Source organism: Phalacrocorax aristotelis, chromosome 4, assembly GCF_949628215.1.
Source record: "Phalacrocorax aristotelis chromosome 4, bGulAri2.1, whole genome shotgun sequence".
In the NCBI taxonomy this organism is placed as follows: Eukaryota; Metazoa; Chordata; class Aves; order Suliformes; family Phalacrocoracidae; genus Phalacrocorax; species Phalacrocorax aristotelis.
Window position 1 is genome coordinate 65,491,441 of NC_134279.1, and position 22,000 is coordinate 65,513,440.

The 22,000-nt window shown below is 39.7% G+C and overlaps 1 protein-coding gene across 3 annotated transcripts in view; it reads left to right on the forward strand.

Moving 5' to 3' along the window:
• The window catches only part of KCNIP4 (potassium voltage-gated channel interacting protein 4), a 354,595-nt gene that overhangs the window by 317,701 nt on the left and 14,894 nt on the right, over positions 1-22,000 (forward strand). For all 3 annotated transcript variants that reach the window (XM_075091760.1, XM_075091759.1, XM_075091758.1), the window contains exon 3: positions 16,005-16,074. In XM_075091760.1, the coding sequence (XP_074947861.1) occupies positions 16,005-16,074 (70 nt within the window). The remainder of the gene's footprint in view (positions 1-16,004; positions 16,075-22,000) is intronic.

The following is a 22,000-nucleotide window of genomic DNA, read 5'->3' on the forward strand; positions in this document are numbered from 1 at the left end:
TATTTTCTTATTCTGTTCTCAAAAGCTGCAGTTATGGAGCAAAGACAAATTTTATGTGCCATAAACTTAGCAGGTTTTGCAAGAAGTTTTTATTACCAGCAATTTCAACCTCAATGAATCTTCATAAAAATATGCCAGCAAATATCAATCACCATTTATTTAGGTTTATCTCAGTGTCCAGCTCCAATGATTTGACTCATACTACAAATTTTAGATATGCTGCTAAAAGCGATGTATCAAGTATTCACATATGAGACAGGGGAAGCTTCAGAACAGTCTAAAGGAGATTTACGTAGTTTGTCTAGATTTTTTGCTGTGCTAAAAATGTTACCAGTTCATATTCTTGACTAAACTTCAAATTCCATTCTGATGCTTTTTTTCATGTCTTTTACTGAGTTATAGAAACAACATCTCATTTGTAAGTAGCAGTGATACATCCTCCTCTGTCTTACGGAACTGTTCACTCCTCCTTTGCAACAGAATTTAGATTTGTGGCCCAAAGCATTGCCGCAAGGCGATTCCATGATCACCATAATCAGCAGAGCTCTAGTGGTCAGGTATCTTCTCCATATTGTGGACCCATGCTCTGAGGAGCCCTTTGGGCAACAGAATAAAGGAGATGTGGACGTGGTGTGGTGGCAGGCTGGACGAGCGCAGATGTGACAGGTTTTGGTAGATAGAGAGAGGAGCCCATGGCAGACATTGAATGCCAGGGAGCCTCCGGGGTGGCGCACATTGCCCTCACTGTGTGAACAGGGAGGAAGCATTTCTTCCCACAGACCGCATCTCTGTCTCACTCACAGCAGCTTCATACACATCATTGCCTCAATTGCTTCAGATTTTTACCACTGTACTTGGTGAATCGGGTCCTATTTACGCTAACATCAAGCTCAGTTTTAGAAATATTTATGCAGGTAAGCAATTTTGTTCTTATGTTTGCAGTGCTGGGGCCCTTTCTCCTGAGAGAAAGCATGGAGAAAGCAAAAACCTTCCTTAAAGGATAAATGTATTTACTATATAAATTACAAATAATGAGTTCAATGTTTGATTTCCAGTTTCTAAGCTGCTCCCCATTGACTTTTATGCTTTTCGCCATTTCTACGAGCTGACAGGGTTGTGCAAGAGCTGAAATTCCTTGGTGCTTTTCGTTGCAGTTAGCAATAACCTAATGCTGATGTTTGCTTTTGCAATTGCACGTCTTTGAAAGAAACCACCACCCTGAAAAAGGCAGAAATAACCTGAGTTAGGGCACATTTTCAGGCTAAGTATCTTTCATGCAGACATGTGTCCCAGGAATGCAAAACTCACAGTGTTCTTATTTCATGATTAAAACAAAAATTTGTGTTGGTGTCAGTACTTAGTATCAACATCCAGTTGACTGGCAAACACAGAAAAATCAGATCAGCATTTTAGACAGAATATAGTTCTTTTTTTTTCACCCCTGTCAACCCTGAGGTTGCTTCATAAATACCTTGTGCTGAATTCAGGCTTTCTTATTTTCAGATAAGGCTATAAAATATTAGAAATCATTACGGTGCCTGTCTGCTAACCTTTAGCAGAAAGTTGTTACTAGAGTGTCCTCCTCAGTGAAACTTCCACTCTTTAAGGGTACAAGGAGCTTCTGGTAAAAACCAAAGCACTAACTGAGCTTCTAAATTCTAAATCCCTCATTTAAGAAAAGCAAAATAAAGGCCTCCATGGTTTTAAAATAGGGAATTGATCTACACTCAAATATTGCTGTTAGGGATTGGTGATGTCCTTCACTCTGTTCAAGTGAATCACTTGAGCAGGTTTAAGGGAGTGCACCCAGTGAAGAGCACTTGCCAGCAAGGGGCTATGCCACCTCTATTCACCTAGGATTTCAGTCGATTTGAAGGGACTTGATCAAAAGAACTCACATGGGAACGTGTGAAAGGCAAATCACAGAAGCAGTGCTTGCCTAAACACAGCTTCTTCCAAGAGGCTGAGTACCTTGTCTTTGCCAAAGTGTTTACAGCAAACTGCACCGCTCAGTATTTGAAGCATGGGTTCTGCTACATTGAACTATAGCTCCCACCTATTTGTGAAGTCAGTATTGTAAAATGCCCCCCTGTAAGGACAGAAACAGTAAGCACCTTTCAGATGCCAGAGACTCATCCATAAAGTTTGGTGTGTCAAGCTTTGGGGTGAGCTTTTAAGTCCAAATCTTTAGTCATGTTGTTTACTGTTGTTTTACCGACGGTGCTGATAATAGGAAACTGAAAATTACACTAGTTAGTGGGCATTGCTAAACAAAGAATGGCGCTGATTAAAAACATTGCTGGCACCTTGCCTGCTGCATCGTGGAAGCAGCCCAAGTGTTAATTGTTATTTACCAGCACATGCTGGCTGTGAGCCAGTTCCTTTATTTCCGCTTGTTTTCCTCTGAAATTGCCATAGCAAGCAGGGGGTGGGAAGAGGCTTTTGTTCATTAGAGTATCTTGCAGTGGGATGCTCAAAATCTTGTACGTCTTTGCTGCACCATTGGGAAGCATTATTGTAACTCTTCCATAGGTGGCTGAATAGAAGCAAGAAGTTCTGTGTTTTACCTGATGAGACAAGGCTTGAAAGGAGTTTTTACATGTATTTCACCAATGGATGTCAATGGAGCCTGATGCTATCAAATCCACTGACTTCCACAATGTTCCTAGAAATGTAGACTGTTGCCACTGAGCTATAAAATGAGTCTACAGCTTCTGTGACAGAAATGATAATGCAACCACCGGAGGTGTTGCCCCCGTGAGCCTTTAGCTGGAGTAATTCTACTGTACTTTAGATCAGGGAGGAAAGATTGAAAGGTAGGATGTACCTTTAGACCCGGTAATTAGTGCACTTCATCTGGGGATGCCTTCTGCATTTTAGGTCCTTCTTCAAAAACTGCTTATGCTTTACACCTGTAACCATAAATAGGCAAATTCATAGGAAGGCTTTAGAGTAGGGACAAAAGACTATCTGAGATAACCGTCCCCAATCATTTCACAAAAACCACTTTCCTTTTGTTTTATTCTGTATGTCTTTCATACCATACAGCTTCTACAAAGAGTAGAGAAAATATTTCTTCACCTCCATTACTAGCTCTCCAGGCTAACAAGTATATCCAAGTATACAAGACTATGTTATTTTATGTTCTGATCTATAAGGATTAATTCTTCAATAATTGGAAACAATAGCAAGCTGTTTCAGGAAGAAGTTTTGCCCCTCTGGAAGTCATCAGGTAAGTCTGATCCAAAGTATACCTTTGTACAACATATTTCGTTATTCATCACTGTTTGGTTACAGCATCTTTCTATAGGATTGCACAGAAGTTATTTTTAAAAATGTAAACCAAGAACTGTTTCAATAAAGAAAAGGTGCTGTGAAAGCTTTTTTTTATAGCCCACTCCTGAGAAAACTAAGATGAGAAACTAAATAAGAAAAAAAAAAAAAACAACCAAGAACTAATTCAGTTTCAATAGACAGGAGTTAAATTAATAGCTGTCCCTTTCCCGATAACATGAAAAGTAGAAGTGATAACTGAAATGAAAAACACCAGCGGTTTCCAATGTAATTGAATTGAATACAGATTATTCATTAGAGAAAATGAGTGAAAATCCATCAAGCTAGAAATAGGTCATTATAAACATACTCCATATATATATAACATATAGTGTTGTACATAGCGGGGATAATATCCCACAGATGAAAAGAAGATAAATGCTGGCCCTAAAATTAATTTTTTCATAAGAGTGATTTCAAGCAGTGCAGTAAATAAGAAAACCCATACCATCTTGTATTTTGGACTTTTGAAATTCTTACTCTCTGGGTATCTTCATGTGTCTTACACATACTAATGTACTGGGACTCTCAACTCTCCTACAAAGTAGGAAAGGCTTCACTAATATACTAATTAATCTTCCTTTTACTCCAGGAAGCTTTTTGAGAACAAAAATTGTATTAAATTATTTCACCTATAACTGTGTTTTAAGTACACTTTGTCCTATACTTTGTATGTGTTCTACTTTAAATAGACATTGCATAATTATGGAGCATGAATTATGCTCAAACAGGGAAAAAATATCCTTGATTTAGTCCATTTCTGGTTTCTCTGGTATACCCATATCAACATTAGCTTGAAAGGTCTTTGTTTACCAGTACAGTATTAATAATTCATTAATTAAAATAAATACAGAATATAAATTAAAAATATTAAGAAAGTTAGCAAAAAAAATCAGTTATTTAAGGGAATATGAAAATTGATTTGAGTAAAAAATTCATGTTTCTGAGTTGTCTGAGGAATTATTTTTCATCTCTGAGGAAATTAATTGATGTTCTATTAATGGGTAAGTGGCATGAAGGCAGTGGCAGCTCTATTTGTTGGCTAGAGTAGATGGTAACCTGGCTACTAAACCAGCATAAAAGGTTGTAAAACTGGAGGGGGCTCCCCTGTCTAGCAGAAGGAAAGAAATTACACTTTCTTATTTACACTGAGTGTGTTTTATGTCTTTAATCTGAGATGTTGTGATGTTATAAAGCCTCACTTTTATGGTTTCATCTGCACAAATCACCCCGAGAACAAACACTTTTCCTTCAAGCCTGTTTGGTTGCCACTACTGATGATCAGACATCCATGCACATGTGTTCAAAACTTTCTTTTACCCATCTCTTCCACTGCAGCCTGCCTTTTCCATCTCCACACATTTCTTGGTAATTAACAGCAGCTCCTTCAACCGCTTTTCAGAAGAAAGGCAGGTAAGGTCTGGCCTTGTTTCACTATATCATAGGCCTGGCTAGACCCCAAAATGATAGGTGTAAAGATAGAATAAAACCAATTCTCACCCTTTGTGAGTAGTTTGAGACACCATCCTGTCAATCTTCCTCCCAGTCCTTTGACAAACTGGCTTTTATAGTAGGCAAACAGCAAAGCTCAAGAGGAACACAGAGGTGGGGGAATCGTATAATTGCCTGATCAAAAGAGCCAAAGAAGATATCTCTTCTGCAGTCATTGCGATTACCTCCTACATGCACTGATTTCCTAAAAACTTCCTCAAAGCTCCCATTTGATGTGTTAAGGTGCTGAACGATAAATCTATACAAAGGAAATTAAATGTTTCTGTCATTCATCTAGTTTCAAAAGGAGGTGTTAAAGAGCAGCAGCCCAAATACAGCAGTCAGAAGACACCAGCTCAAAGAAGCTGTTCAGAGAAATGACTGTCTATAATAGATTACAAAGACATGGGGTTTTTTTTTTCTTTTAATCCATAGGAGAAACAACCCCTTGAAATTTTACCAACACCTAATGGACAATACTTTGCTTATAGTTCAAATTCTGTGAATTCATTGCCCTCTTGGGGGGATCTAAGTATGTCAGGAAAACAGCTGCTTTCCTCTCCCCACATCATCTTCTGTTTTTTCTTCTTCTAGAATTATTTAGAGCAAAGGAAAAGAAAAAAGAAAATGAGCATAAATATGTTTGTCTGGGATTTTTTTTAATCTATATTAATGAGAAAAAGAAAGGATCTTTTGAACTAGCTAACTATTCCCAGGTTAGTTTTCCCAGTCTTAACTTCTAGCGCTTTGTTCAATAACATTTCAAATATTTCAAGAGAAAGGGTTTCTCTGAATTAGTGTTTTGAGGCTGCTCCACAGGCTAGTGCATGGCATTTCTTTTAAGCATATCTTTTGAGATATTTTTCAGACTGCATTTGCTTTTACTTTAATGACATCAAAACCTTCTTTCCCCCAGAAACCTCATTTTGTTTGTATCATCCACTTTGAAGTCCCACTAAAATAATTTCACTTTTATTAGCTGCTGTGGTTTTTATCCCTGCTCCTGGTGTTTCTCCTATATTGGCCAATAATGTGATCCGAACTCCAGCAATGCCACCCAGCCCCTTTTCACACTTTTGATGTGTGTTCTGGTTTTTTACTGAAAAAAAATATTATCAAAAGTGAACTCTGTATTCTAAGAGTACTTTCAGGACATAAAATTAATGACACTAGCAAGCTCTTCAAAATAAATAGGCAATGAAATATATTCCTGATGAATATATCAGGTAGATTTATATTCACTACAGAGAAATTAATTACAAAACTACATATTTGTTTGTTTGTTTGTTTAACTTACAATAAATTACAATTTATTTATTCTCAGCATGCAGCTCTAAGGTCAGCCAGACCTTGAGCTTAGCCCTGTTGGTATTTGGTAAATACATCTTTAATGGTAAAGGTATTCCCAAGTAAAATCGATTCAATAGTGATGAATTAACGTACTATATTTTGAATTTTATGAATGTATTAAATAAAAGAAATAGATTTCTTAGGGGAAAACATCAGGCCAGATTCAACAGCATGAGAGAGAAGAGGCTGTTTCCATGCCTCCAGATCTATCCAGCAGCGAGGGTGAAGATGTTTTCACAGTAGGCACACACACATAGAGCACACCTATACATCGCATATATACCTATATACGTGGCCAGCCACACAGTTCACAGACAGACCCACAGAGCAGTCACAAGAATTACAGGCAGCACCATCAGCCTCATCCTGCTCCCCTCTGTGGCTGACTAGGTCAGAGGGCCGCTAACAAGCATACATACATACATACATACATACTTACACACACACACACACAGAGTGGATCCCTCCAGCAGCCCGGCTCAGACATATGGTTCAGATACCCAGTAGCTGCTCCTGGATACCAGTTTCCCCAGTTGGTACCTGGGTAAAAGAGCCCTCAAGGCTGCAGCCCCACTCCAGTTGCTGGTACAGACCACCTCATGCACACACAAAGCTGGCCAGGACTCCCCTGGTTCCCAGTAGCCAACTCCACCATGGTGTTATCCTTAGAGGCCCACTGACATCCTGGCTCCCAGGTCATGTCACTTGCTCGCCAGGTCATCCGACCTGACCTTCGTTAGCACTCACACACTCACTCACACCAATGCACACACAGAACGGGGAGCCATCACCCAGGCAAAAGCTGGAAAAGAGAGGAAGAAGACAGGACAGATTGCTCTGCTCAGGCTCAGGTCAGCCAAGCAAACTGACCAGCCAACCACATATACGTGACCAGGACTTCTTAGCCCCTCACCTCTCTATTTTCCCACACTTGTTCCCCCCACCAAATCACCTCAATCCCTCTCTTTCCCTACCTTTGGTTCCCCACTAAACAACCCATAATAAGTCTTGTGCAATCATATAATGTTCTTCCCCCACATCCCATAATGTGTCCCCTACCCTGGGGTGGCAACACCATTCAGTACAACCATTCACTCATCTTGATGCCCTGCCACTGGATCCGAGGCTGTCCTGGGACAGCCCTGGGAGGGGCCAGGACAGTGTCTCTTCCTCTCTGTCTTTAATGTGGGTTCCTGCTTACCCTGTGCAACTCTGGGCTTGTGGAGCTGGGCCTGTGATGGGCTGGTGGCTCCTGGGATATCCTGCGAGCAGGGCAGGGGATTAGTTGGGCTCCCCAATCTGCCACTGTCTCTTTGTGCTCCTCTGTGGGTGTGCAGACAAGCTTTTACCACATAACCTAACAAAATCCAGCATACAGCCAGGAGCAGCATGCTTATGAAATATAAACTGTTTTATTAAGTATAAATAAAATATAAACTAGTTTAATCTGGAAGTGTATTAGCTTATGTTTTTGTTTTCTCCTTTGTTTGAAGTACATTCAGTGGTCTGCAGACACACCTAAATCATTTTATACTGTGTCAGCTGGATATTAGCTAAATTTCAAAGCCACGAGGCATAGTAAAACTGTAAAAAGCCAGTTTCTGCATTGGCCCTAGAGGAATAAGGTGCAGCAGCCGTTGAATTCTCTTCTTCCTGCATCTGCAGGCATTGAGATTTTTAGACAAATTTAGAGTACAAACTTCTAACTAATTTTTTGCATGTGTAGGTCTACATGGGGACATTATCCACTACCATTAATTATTTCCAATTAAATAAAACACCTAGTCAGAATAAAATTTATTTTCATCAGTAGCATACATACTTACTTATATCATCTTTCAACAGTTTTCTTTAATGTCCAAGTAATTTTTCAATATTGCTTCTGCTTGCCAAATTAAGATCAGCCCTTTCTCACGGCGCACAAGCACTGCAGTTGCTGAGAGAGCACTGGCTTTTCCTGTTTGCTATGAGAATTTACCATATCAGCGTAACATGATGCTATTGCTTACACTCCCTCATGCTGGCAGTCATGAATTACACCTGCTATTTTTCCAGAAAAGGTTTCTCTCTCTGCATATTTTCCTTAGCTTATGCTACAGAAACAGCACGAAGCAAGATTTGACACAAAGTGAGAATGCAGAAGAATATTAGGAAAGATATTCTTTCATGCTTTTCACAGAATGTGCTAGCTCTTAAAAGTGACCTGGGATTTTGGATCTGTCTGACTGGAAATTTGCATCTATCTGGTGCCTTGGTTTGATCTTGGACTGTTATGTCTGACAAATGGGGTAATGTTTGGTGATGACCTGATTAAAGGTTATCTGTTAAGGGGCTTCTGAAAGGGAAGAAAAAATTAGGATCTGGAAAAGATTTTGAGATGTGGGGATTCAGATGGGGTTTGATAGACCTGTTCTTCCAAGGACTAGGAAACAGAGACTATGTGAAATAGGGCTCGGTGCCCTATTGTGAGGGTAAAGAGACAAGAGACAGGCAGGAGTAAGACAGCAGCCAGAGGAACTGGGAAGAGGCTCAGGGCGCTGGGGAGAGCTCTCCCTGCGGAGTGGAGGGAAATGAGCGCAGACATGACCAGGAACAAGGTCCGCCCTTCGGCAGAACCAAGAAGCTCCGGAGGAGCCCAACGGACTGGCGAATCTGGGAGAAAGAGCCTGGGTTACCCTGTGTTGGAGGCAAAGTGGGATATTACATTAAACAGCAGGCACTCAAAGAAGTAATTTTAAACAAGCTGTTGTGGATTTGCAGTCTAGGAAGGAAAATTAAACACCTCAGAAACCTTGACACTGGAATTTCCATCTCCATGACACTGTTGCTCTTTGGCTTTTATGCTACTTCCATTTTTCTTCCTGCAGCTTTAACTTCATGCAGTATAACTTTACCACCTCTGCTCAGCCAATTATCCCATCTAAACATGAGATCTATGCATTTTTAATGATCCAGCAGCTTAATCATAAGAGCACTTAGAATCATATTCATCATTTCAACAAACCCAAACAATTTTTTAATGCGATGCTGCTTGTTTGAGAGAACTTTTTCTGTTTGTCTTTGATCCTCCAACCATTGCCTTTCTGCTTCTGTGACTACTTACCCTCCTGATTGCAATCAGCCTACGGCTACAGAGCCATTACTTGAACAGCAACACTGGGAAGTGAGAACACTATTATCTGAAGTGAATTGGCAAAACTTACAGAGGCTATTCAGGGTCAGAGATATAGAGTTAGGTTTCAAAAGTGGCAGTTGGTAAGATTTATAAGTCTAGTTGTTTTTGGATCTAGCCTCATATCTGTATGACAAATACCCGCTGGCTCAGCTGCTGCAGTACCACCCTTATCAACCCTGTTCTGGTAGAAATCTTAGAGTGGATGTTGTGTTGATATCAATGTGTCAGACTTTGTGTCAGGGTGTGAAGGGGCACTTTCAGAGCAAGATTTATCTGTTTTTCTCCTTCTTCCGAAGTATAGTGAGATCACATTAGACATGTTTCACCATAGTCCTTACCTTTTCCATCCTCAGAGGGACTGTGTGCACCTTGGTTTCTTATGTATGCTACTTTTGACACACATTTTTTTTTGAAGGATGCTCAAGATAAGAGTAATTTGTGAACTGAGTATCACTAAGCTTATTTTAGATAATTTATATAGTGCTCAAATGCTTTAGTGAATGAATTTTCAGTGTGGTTAAATTTTCTATAAGCCTAGAAAACACACTGTACATTTAAGGTATAAACTTTGCTGATAAAATACATTAGCATAGCAACACTAAAAAAGTGGTTCTGTTTGATGAATCACTGAGTAACGATTTGCTGATAGTTTTGCTAAGTAATTATGTTACATGGCCACTGATAGCTTGCTGTGGGAGGCCAATATAGGCTAAATACACATCAATGTGCACTGATTAAACACCAAATACATGGGGCTTTTTTTCGAAATAAAACTAGGTGTTTAGTCCAAAAACACTAATTGTATTTCTTAGTGGGAGAAATTAATTTGGTATTGCAACCCATGTGAATTGTATAGTTATAATTTGGCTCAGTTTTCCGCAAATATGAAAGTCATAATCTACATTTCAATCACATGCATCAGAACAAACATTAGATATAGCAAATTTAAACCAATCTTACCTATGCAGCTTTGGAGTTAGTGAGTGCATAAAATTAAAACTTAATTTTCATAAATCTTAAAAACATTAGACTGTAAAAACACAAGCTTCAGAACCTATTGTCTTGAGTCTCTAACCCACACCCTTCTGTCCTGATCTGTATGTTCCTGTTCATAATAGCAAATTACCAAGGTCCACTTATCAAAGAAAGCCTGTCATCTCATCCCTTAGAAAAGCGCTGCCACGTACACGGACATCTTTCCAAGGCTGTTCAACAGAACAAATTTCCACTGAAATAAAGGGCTGTCTCAAGCATCACCACACTTCAGGGTACCAAGAGGAGTGAAAAAAATTTTCTTAGTGTCCAAAGTGAGCTCACAAACCTCAGACTGTAGCCACTGAACTTTGTTAAATTTTCTGCTCCTGCTAAGAATTTGGTTCCTTTATCTCTGTTACTGCCCTTCAGGTGGGTTGCTATTAGCTTATCCCTTAATGTCAGCCTAGACTAAGCAAGCCCAGCTGTCTTAATTTCTCCTTGTTGGCCATGTCCTCTCATCCCTGGTAGTCTTCGTGGCCTTCTGCTGAATCCTCTTCTGTTTCTCCACATCCCTGGGAGGCTCCAAGACTGTGCCCCTTACTGTCCTGTGTAGAGACAAAGAGAATAACACCCTTAGACTGCGGGCCTTGGCTCAGTAGGTGGCTTGTCTTATTTGCAGTAAGAATTCTTTGTTGGCTCATACTCAACTTCACATCCCTATCTTTTTCAGCAGCACTGCCATTCAGACAGTGACTTCACAGCTGGTACTGGGGAAAGGGATGATTTCTTCCCAGATGCAGAACATTGAAATTCTTGTTGAGCTTCATGATGTGTCTCTTGGCCCAGATTTTGTTACTAATTTGGACTGGATTATATTATTAAATGAAGGCCATTTGTTAAATTCTCATGCTGTTTTGATCAAAGCCCTATTATACCCAAATGAAAAATTAGGAACTGGACTAGACTATGAAAAGTCACTGTGGATTTAGGTTGTGGGATTTTTAGTAGAATTAGCTTTAAAGTATATGCATGCTATTTCAAAATAATGTTTATGTTCTTCCTTTAATTTTGTGTTTACGGAAAGTTTAAATTTTCAGTTGCAGTAGAAGTAGATGCAAAAAGAGAAAATATTGTTAGTCAGAGGTGATTAAGTCAAGGGACATGAACCTATGTCTGAAATGAAGCAGAACAAACACTGACAGCAGATAAAGCATGGGATGGAGAAGCTGTCATGCAAAAGTCCATAATTGAAATATATTTAAAATTGCCAAAGCTCCTAATACAGCCTAATCCATCACACAAAATTATTTATTATACGAAAGTCTGAGCTTTGAGTTTGTTTCTCCTTCATTCTCTTTTCTACATTTAATTATTTCTCCTTTTTTGTGTCTTTTTGGGTTTGCCTCTTGTCTAAAAAGGGTGTTGATTAGGTAGTAAAGAAGAATCCACCTATAGCAGTATTCTTAGAAATACTGAAAAAAAGACAGCTTAGACAGCATGAAGCTTGTAAATAATTTACACGTTTTGGAGTGGTTCATAAGACCATGTGCTGGAGGTGTAATTTCCCAGCAGTAAAATTGCAGGCAAGAGAGACCATGAAAAGGCAGAAAGATATTTATTATTCTCTGTCTCTTCTTTCTGTTGGTTTATCTTATTTTCTCTTTAAAGGAGAAAGGACTGGACTCAGGAAAAACAGTTCAAGATTAACTTTTCCTCCTTTTTATTCTCCAGAAGGAAAATATAATATGTCATGAATGTAATTTTAAACAACTGTCAAACAGAAATTTTTCATAACAAAACAAATTATATATAGATGGAGGAAAAATGAATATAGGAATTGGTTTAAATAAGCCTCAGATTTTTCTTTCAAACTATTTAATTACTTTCATTTCTTTTAAAAGAGTTTAATGAAAGGTTAGAAAGATTTTTTTCAATTACAGTTGGTACAATGGAAGAAGTCAGCAATAACTTGACATAAAGCCATGGGGGATACTTAACAATTGCAATATTAAATCTTTTTCACTGAACTAGAGAAATCTTCTGATAAACACAATAAAGCCAGATTTATGAGTCAAGAAAATAGCAGTCTTAGAGGTCATCTCCAGGCATGTAAAGGAAAAGAAGGTTATCAGAAGCAGTCAACATGGATTCACCAAGGGAAGATCATGCTTGGCCAACCTGACAGCCTTCTATGATGGCGTGACTGGCCAACAATATTCTGGGCTGCATTAAAAGGAGTGTGGCCAGCAGGTCGAGAGAGGTTATCCTCCCCGCCCCCCTCACTCCACCCTAGTGAGGCCACATCTGGAGTGCTGTGTCCAGTTCTGGGCCACCCAGTTTAAGAAGGATGTGGAACTCCTAGAGCAAGTCCAGCGGAGACCTACCAAGATGATCAGGGGACTGGAGCATCTCCCTTATGAGGAAAGGCTGAGAGACCGGGGTTTATTCAGCCTAGAGAAGAGAAGACTGAGGGCAGATCTTATCAATGCTTATAAATATCTGAAGGGCAGGTGTCAAGAGGATGGGACTGGGCTCTTTTCAGTGGTGCCCAATGACAGGACAAGAAGCAATGGGCATGAGTTGGAACACAGGAAGTTCTACCTGAATATGAGAAAAAACTCCTTTCCTGTGAGGGTGCCAGAGCAGGGGCACAGGCTGCCCAGGGAGGCTGTGGAGTCCCCTTCCCTGGAGACATTCAAAACCAGGCTGGATGCGTTCCTGTGCCCCCTGCTCTGGGTGTGCCTGCTCAAGCAGGGGGGTTGGACAAGATGATCTCCAGAGGTCCCTTCCAACCCCTATCGTTCTGTGATTCTGTGATTCTGTGACTCTGGAAATTATGTTGGCTACCTACATATTTAGATTAAAATTATTTAAGAACAGAAGTGTTCACAGTCTTATACAGTCGCAGAGGAAAGATCCAAGCTAAAGAAAGAAGAGTTTAAACTATTTCTAAAGAGTAATTGGCCAGTATCACAGATTTTTAATGAATGTCCTTAACATACCATTAGTACACATCTCCAAGGATGTAAAATGTAAGGTGTAACTGGCAATGGTATGTTAAAGAGCAGAGGAAGACACATAGGGTCAACCTACAGAAACTCGAGAGGTCATTGCTGGCTCTACCAATATGCAATTCTGCGAAAGTAGGTTGCCTTTTCAAGCAATGTTTCTTTCAAACAGTATGGTGAAACTGGTGTTCATTAAGTGACAGAAAAAAGTACTACCTTTAAGTGAGGTATGTAGATCATGTATTTCTCTAAAAACAGGCTGCTAACTTACTTTGAACTAACAGAGAATAGATCAGACAATTTTTTCCAGAGTGACTTTAACTCTCCTCTAACGTCATAACATTTAATGCAGTCACGAAATGAGAGTCTTATTCTTCACAACTTCAAACTAAGAACTGACACAGTTGGAGTTACTGACATCTCCTGTGAAAAAAGGGAGAGCACTCTTTGAAAAATGAGTGTATTTTGAATGTCTTTCTCATCCAAGGTAAAGGTAGAAAAATTGCTTTACATATTAATAAGCCATAGAGTTAGATGAACCTAAATGCACATTTTGTCCTGCATGATCTATTAAGCTCTCAGAAAAATAAAAAAATGCAAAATCTGAGTTGTACGAATTCAATATACGGGTTTTCTTTTGAGTTCGCTCAAAATGTGCCTAGATTTTGTCTGAAAAGAAATTACATGCAGAACAGAAAGATGCCATGGCTTCTTTTTCTAAATTCTAACATACTGCACTGTCCTTTCACACTGCCACCCATCCCAGTCCCAGAGAAGGTTGCATTATTCTTCCTTGAGCAGTTCTGGGAATGATGTACATACCAACGTAAGCTTGGAATAGGAGCTTATGAAATACCTTTGTTACATTTTCTACATTGAATAACTGTATTGTTATATCAGTGAGCATCTGAACACTTCACTGATGTTTTCTTTATTGTACTTCAAGTACAAGTCAAAATACTGCTCTTTTGCATGCATTTATACAACTCCAAAAGGCTCTATGTAAAAAGACAGGCAGTGTATTAAACCTGTTGGGGACCACATTGATGCTAGACTGTCTGACTACAGTCTTTTTAGGAAAGCAGAGAGAGATATTTTAGAATGCCCTCACACCCAAACACATGACAGGCAGGCAGATGCCACCTCAGTTAACAGATTGCTCCTTATCTGATGAAGGATAGAGATGCGAGATGTATTTCCCTGCTCTCCCCATTCCCCAAAGGCTTTGGTTTGAAAGCCAGCGTGTCCCAGGGGTCAGTATGTATCTGGTCTTACCAAGACCTGTGCTCTGTTTCTGCCTCCGCCAGTGACAGCCCCTGTGACCAGGAACAAATAACTGCATACTTCTGTCTCCATGGCTGCTCTTTGTCTGTCTGTTCTAATCAAACAGATTGTTTCTTACTATATGTTTGTACATGCTTAGTTATGATGAAGAGCTGATTTTGGCTGAGGATAAGTGACATAAATCAAAATAATCCTAAATCTACAGATCAGACATGCATTTATCAAGCAATGCATTCCTCTCTCAATTAGCAAGATTATACTATTTGTTTCTTAGCAGAAGCTGTCAGAACTATGAATATCTCGGTGTTCCTTATTTGATCTAATAGAAATATCATTTCCTCTCATAAGAAAAACTGTTATTACACTGGTAAAAGATGTTATACTGTTCTTTATCTTCATTTAAAGGTATTTCCTTTTCCCACTTTAGGACTAGGGGCACATAAATTTGAGCCATCAGTCCAAATAGCATAGCAATGGACAAAAACAAATATACGAACCTTAACACTTCATCTGTCTTTTCTTGCTTACCTTTGTTTCTAGAAATACTTCCCCCTTAAAGAGCTTGCCAGTCTTTTTTCACATTCTGTGTTAAAGGAATCAAGGCAAAAAGGAATTAAGCGTGTTGCCCAAAGTCATCTGCTCAGTCTGGCAAATTCAGGACTAGAAGTCAGCTGTCTGGTCTTTGATTTTTATGCATCACTTAATAAACCATACAGTATTCCTTCTGCTTTTCCTTCCTCTTCGCATAAATCATTTTTGCAAAGTCATCTCTCTAATCCTCTTTTTTTCCCCTTCACTTCCTTTCATTTTCTCTGTAATTTCTCTGCTTTGACACTTTCTGCTTATTCTTTCTTACTTATTTCAGTTTCTGAACCAGATGTAAAGAGGCAGAAGGATATGCAAGGTTTGAATAAGACCTTTTGTGACAGGATTTTTGAGTTCATTGAATATAACTCTTCAGGTAGAATATGACTGCATGTTGTATCAGTAATACCTAACTGCAAATGCAGTTTTCATTCCTGCTTGGTTTCTATACGGTGCAAGTACTGCTTGAGGGTGTGGGAGGTACCGCCCATGGCCCACGGTGACACCAATAGCTCCACGCACTGCAGCAGAGCGGTTGCTGCTCATTTCTGTAACTCAGGTCTCAAGACTGAAGTTGAAATATATGGCACAGAAGAAATTTTTGCCCTGTGGGAACTCTTTAGGAAGATCCTTCAAAGTGACACACATTTAATGCATTAATAATTCGTTGAAAGTGCAAAACTAGACTCTTGCAGCATGTTAAACTCTCAGAGTCACATACATGTTCTGTACAGTCTCATGAGCACATGGTTTGACTCAACCAGTTTGGATGCTATTCATTTCTTGTCTTTCGCTTTTTTCAGGAATGCCCCAGTGGTGTTGTCAATGAAGAAACTTTCAAAGAGATTTACTCTCAGTTCTTTCCACAGGGAGGTGAGTACTTGGCAGATGTAATTAGTACTACTGTGTACAGAGAGTTACGTTTGTTAGTTCTTAAGTCTGACAAAAGAGACTGTTGTTCAAATTAACAAGACTGTTAATAAGCTCTGCCTGAACTCATTGGGGTACTTGATGGCTGGAAACATTTTAAGGTTTATATTTCTGAATGAAATGCAATGATATCTACAAGAAGTCAGTCTTCTATTAGGAAGGTACTACCTGTGTTTGGGTACCTTTGAAAATCTGGTTTCTCTGAGAAGGTTATTTCTTTTTAAACTTTCTACTCAGTCTTCCCATTCTCTTTTATTCCACAAAACCTTTCACAGCAGGAAACAAAACTGTAGGAGGCACTGCAGGTACCCTCTAATACTGATGGCAGAACCCCATTGACTTCTATGGGGTTTCTCTACTTAAATGAGGGCTTTTTTTGCTAGCCTTAATTTCAATTAATTTCCAGGGGTTCCATTAATTTCTTTATCCTCATTATCTTTTACTGCAATGAAGGTAACACAAAAATGTATAACAGTTTTTGCCTTGAACTTCAGATTTTCTTTTAATTTGAATTGATTTCTTCCTTTTCTTCCTTTTGCTTTTACCATTCAGTCCTCCCTCTTCATATTCTCGTACAGCTCTTCAATCCTGCCTCTTCATCTTTTCCCACAGCTCTTGAGATTTGCATGGGACTGTTCATAGCTCTTTCTTTTCAATTGTATTTTTTTAAAAAACCCACACTTAATTGATAGGAACAAAACGTCTCCCAATTAGTTTTATTCTGAATAAAGACCTGGAAGGTAAAGAGCAACATTCATTGTGGATTACCATCTCTGAAATCCTTAACAAGCAGGCACACTCAATAGGGAAGAACAAAAGGCTAAAAGAGTTGACCTGCCTACTGATTATTTCTGTATCTAAGCTTTCAAACCAGGCTAACAATTACAGTTTCAGATATTATATTTTTTAGTTACCCTGGCTAGTGAAAGTAATTCTCTGCGTGTGATTTACTACACCTTTACTACACTTAAAATAATAATTTTAAAAATGATGATATTTCCTATTGTTGCACTCAAAATTGTTTATGGGCAAAAAGAATGCACACCTTTTATACAAGCAAAGCTAAAATGTATTGTTAGAATAAAGGTAATCTCAAAAGCCTAATCTTTATTAGTCCAGACCTAATTGTTACAGAAAGGAAATAATATTAATGTAGTTAAAACTAATATATACTCAATTCTTAGTTTCTACCCCTTTTCCTGGGGTTTAATGCTCACCCTTCTGCTGCTCTTCTGGGCCTTTAGGGCAGTGGCATCACTTGAGGGAGGAGGTGGGGGCTGCAGTGGAATTGTCAGCATCTGGAGCCCTTCCCTGGGAGGAATCGGGTGTTCATGTTGGTGCTTTCTTCTTCCTCACTCTAGGATTCGCCTGGGGTCACTTCTACATGTTTGCTAACACATTCTTACACCTTTATTTTTCTCCATTGCTTTGCAGCTCCACATTACATCCAAATTTATCATAGGTGGTACCTTTTACATGTGTTAAGTACTATTTCATTGTTCTCTTTGCTATCCCTAAAACCATCTTTCTCCAGCTCCACACCCGCATTTCTTTGACTACAGGTGAGTTGTTTATAGCTGTGGGATCTCCGGTGCCAGCCTGTGCCCTGTCCCTTCTCATCTCACACTTGCTCTCCTCTGCACTCCATCCCATCTCTCTGCTGCTCAAGACCTCTGCTAATGTACAAGGCAAAAAGTTCTTCTCCCCACTGCATCATTACGTTAGAGTCATAAATATCTATTTCTACATAGAATAACTGCTTGTTTCTGCTACCTGTATAAAGCTATGGCTGCACCACAAAAATAAAACCAATTAACTTTAGAAACCTGTACAATTACAGAGACTACGATCACAGCTAAACCACGGCAAACAGAGCTGCAAGCTGATAAGCCTCTGTCCTGGGGCAAGCTCCCTCTAAAACTTGTGGCTTCTTAGTAGCAATGGCAATACTGCATTAGAGGAGCACACGGTTACACTATGTGCTGCAATTTCAACAATGCCATTACTCTATTTGAAACAAGGGAGCCACACTTTTCTAAAAAAAAAAAAAAAGAAACCAAAACCTTTTTTTCTTACTTTTGAGTGAAATAGAGACAAAAGTTAGATTTTTTTAGTAAAGTAGAAAAGTATCAAATCCAGATAATTCACTTATCAGTAACAGATGTTATTGTATACTAGTAACAGTGTTTTTAGCTTTCTCAATAAAGCCATTTTAGAGATCTCAGTGAAGAGAACTGAGAAGTGAAAATCAGAAGCTATCTGCTTCCTCTCTTCATTCTCCATGGCCCCCACACAACAGTGTGCAGACCTATAGAATCACAGAATCACAGAACGATAGGGGTTGGAAGGGACCTCTGGAGATCATCTTGTCCAACCCTCCTGCTTGAGCAGGGACACCCAGAGCAGGGGGCACAGGAACGCATCCAGCCTGGTTTTGAATGTCTCCAGGGAAGGGACCCCACAGCCTCCCTGGGCAGTCTGTGCCACTGCTCTGGCACCCTCACAGGAAAGGAGTTTTTTCTCATATTCAGGTAGAACTTCCTGTGTTCCAACTCATGCCCATTGCTTCTTGTCCTGTCATTGGGCACCACTGAAAAGAGCCCAGTCCCATCCTCTTGACACCTGTCCTTCAGATATTTATAAGCATTGATAAGATCTGCCCTCAGTCTTCTCTTCTCTAGGCTGAATAAACCCAAGTCTCTCAGCCTCTCCTCGTAAGGGAGATGCTCCAGTCCCCTGATCATCTTGGTAGCTCTCCGCTGGACTTGCTCAGGGAGTTCCCTGTCATTCTTAAAATGACATGCCCAGAACTGGACACAGCACTCCAGATGTGGTCTCACTAGGGCAGAGTAGTTCCTCCCCAGGTGCAGGACCTTGCACTTGCTCCTGTTGAATTTCATGAGGTTCCCCTCGGCCCAGCTCTCCAGCCTGTCCGGGTCTCGTTGGATGGCAGCACAGCCTTCTGGTGTATCAGCCACTCCTCCCAGCTTGGTGTCATCAGGGAACTTGCTGAGGTTACACTCTATCCCGTCGTCCAGGTCACTGATGGATATGTTGAACAGGACTGGACCCAGCACAGACGCCTGGGGAACACCACTAGTGACAGGCCCCCATCCAGACTCTGCCCCATCTGTGAAGATGTTATGGGAGACAGTGGTGAACGCCTTACTGAAGTTCAGGTAAAAAACATCCACTGCTCTCCCTTCATCGACCCAGCCAGTCACACCATCCTAGAAGGCTGTCAGGTTGGCCAAGCATGATCTTCCCTTGGTGAATCCATGTTGACTGCTTCTGATAACATTCTTTTCCTTTGCATGCCTGGAGATGACCTCCAGGATGAACTGCTCCATCACCTTTCCAGGGATGGTGGGGAGGCTGACTGGCCTATAGTTTCCAAGGTCCTCCTTCTTGCCCTTTTGGAAGACTGGTGTGACATTGTCTACCCTCCAGTCCTGAGCCACCTCTCCCCCACCTCGCCTTGCTGGCCTGTCTTTCCTGAAAAGCGTGTAGCCATCCATGAGAGCATTCCAGTCACGTAGGCTATCCCACCACATCTCTGTAATTGCAATGAGATTGTGGCCCTGCGACTGCACACAGATCTCTAGTTCCTCCTGTTTATTCCCCAGTTCCTATTCCTCCTGTTTCTTCCCCTTAGCAGTACATAAAGACAGCACCAACAAATGTGAAAGCCTGATGCAGTTGTCCTCAAAATTTCAGGAAAAATATTCAGTGGAAACAGCAGAGTAACAGCTCACATCAGTAATCCTTTAATTTCTGTTGGCCCACTGAGACTTGAACTGTTTTGTGTAGGTTTTGTGCTGCTTTGTAGGTGCCTGTGTTGATTTTTGCCATTTTCTGAGAGGTATGGGAGCCAAAGCCTATTCTTTGTGCCTCACATTAGCCAAGGTAACCTCAAAGCCCAGTAACTGTATTTGCATATCCCTGCATGCTAACAGGGTGAGATGATCATATTTAAGCACCTAGTTAAGCAGCTAGACTGGGTACTTAAATCTTTGAATGTATTGCTGAAATACTGTTGCAGCTGAGGCCTTTAAATTTCAGTTGCACTTAAAATATTGTTTTTATGTATGTCTGAATATTAAAGAGGAAAAAAAAAAGTTTGTAAGTTGTCCCCAAATTAAAATGTGTCTTACCTGTAGATCTGTGCCCCATTTTATGTAATGCAAAACCAGATACAGCATGATATATCATTATAACAATTAATATCTGGGCAAAAAGAATGATGTTGTGTAAGATTTTAAGCTTCAGGGTGACAAAGCAATCACCAATTTTCCAGTCATTTTCCAGTGTCATCCAGCAAGTCACTTCACCAAGCGACTTTCAAGACTATCCAGGATAAGGGAGAGGAGGAGTAGCAAGAGGATAAGGGAGCCATAGTAAGAGTAGCAAAGGAGGTGACACAGAGCTGCAGTAAAATTGATGAAATTTAAAAGGCAGAAGTTGCTTTGTAAAAAGCTTTCCATGCCAGAAAGGCATTCCAGTAACTTCTTTTTAGAAATACAGGTGAATGAATAGGCCCCCTGCATTCATACAATGGATCACCTGAAATATAACCTGGGATTTGTTCTTCAGCCGGGCAGGTCGTAGATAAGAATCCAGACACTGAATAATTATTACACGCCTCCTCCGTTATGCACAGAACAGATTATGTTCATGGTTTGATAAGGCATTCTCTCGGATGTATAATGACTACCAATTTTTGTCTCCGGTGCTTAAAATGCCTTAATGGTGTATTTCAAAGGAATTATGATTTAATATCTGTTCCTGTCTCAACCTGTCAAAATATCTATTTAGCTTACTAGTTATGATATCAGATCCCTGAAAAGAAAACATATTTTATTTAAAAAGTTAAGCTTTTGTCTAATACAATTAATGTTCAAGATTTAGGGGGGTGGGGGCAAGGAGGAATCATATTAAGTAGCTCTAATTAAGACTAGTGTACCTCATCCTGTAGCATATTTCAAGGCAAAATTTCAGACTAGAATTACCTGAACAAAATAATCCTGAAAAAGATCTCTGATTTTTTTTTCAGAAGGGGTTACTAGAAAGAAAAGATCCTTCACCTAGAGATTTTTTTTTTCATATACCACCATACAAAAAGACAGGTACATTGTATCATGTATGGGCAACAAACAATAAATACCTTTGTGTTAACTGGTGTGATTTCTGTAAATCTACAGAAAACAATTAGGAATATTTCACATGTTTTTAAGAAATGAATGCCAAAAGAATGGGAAGCTATTTAAAATTCAGTTTACAGTAATTATATCTCTATAATATGTTTTTTCCCTGAAGATGGTTTGCATAGTATAGTCTGTTGCACAACAGAATTCTCAGTAGATCATAGAAAACATGACTATTAAAATCCTAAATACAATCTGAAGTCAACAAATTTACATTTTTCAGTTAAAGTGGGAATTTGTCTGCGAGGCCATGCTTAAGCAATTACACTGATGACTGGGTACATCGAAGAATGAATGAACGTCTCAGTAGCGTGGGGTTTGGGTTTTTTTTTTAATTCTCTGAAAATGCATTAACGGACATAAGGTTTAAAGATTGCAGAGTTTTTTCTTGTTACAGTTATTTCACATCATATAAATTAGCATATTGAAGTAAGACCAGAGGCTTTACTTACTAATGCCAGGGATGAATCCGTGGAGTACAAAGTTTTGAGTTTTGGTGTATTTGGTTCCTTGGGGTCAAGGTGGCAATTCAGGTGAGTGACCCAAGATTATCACTCAAATTAATTCAAAACAATATTTCAGGCTGTGACAAATAAGGTTTTGGGGATTAATATGAAAGCTAAAATGGTTTAGTGCCAAGAAATCAGAAAAATGCATCTCAGCAC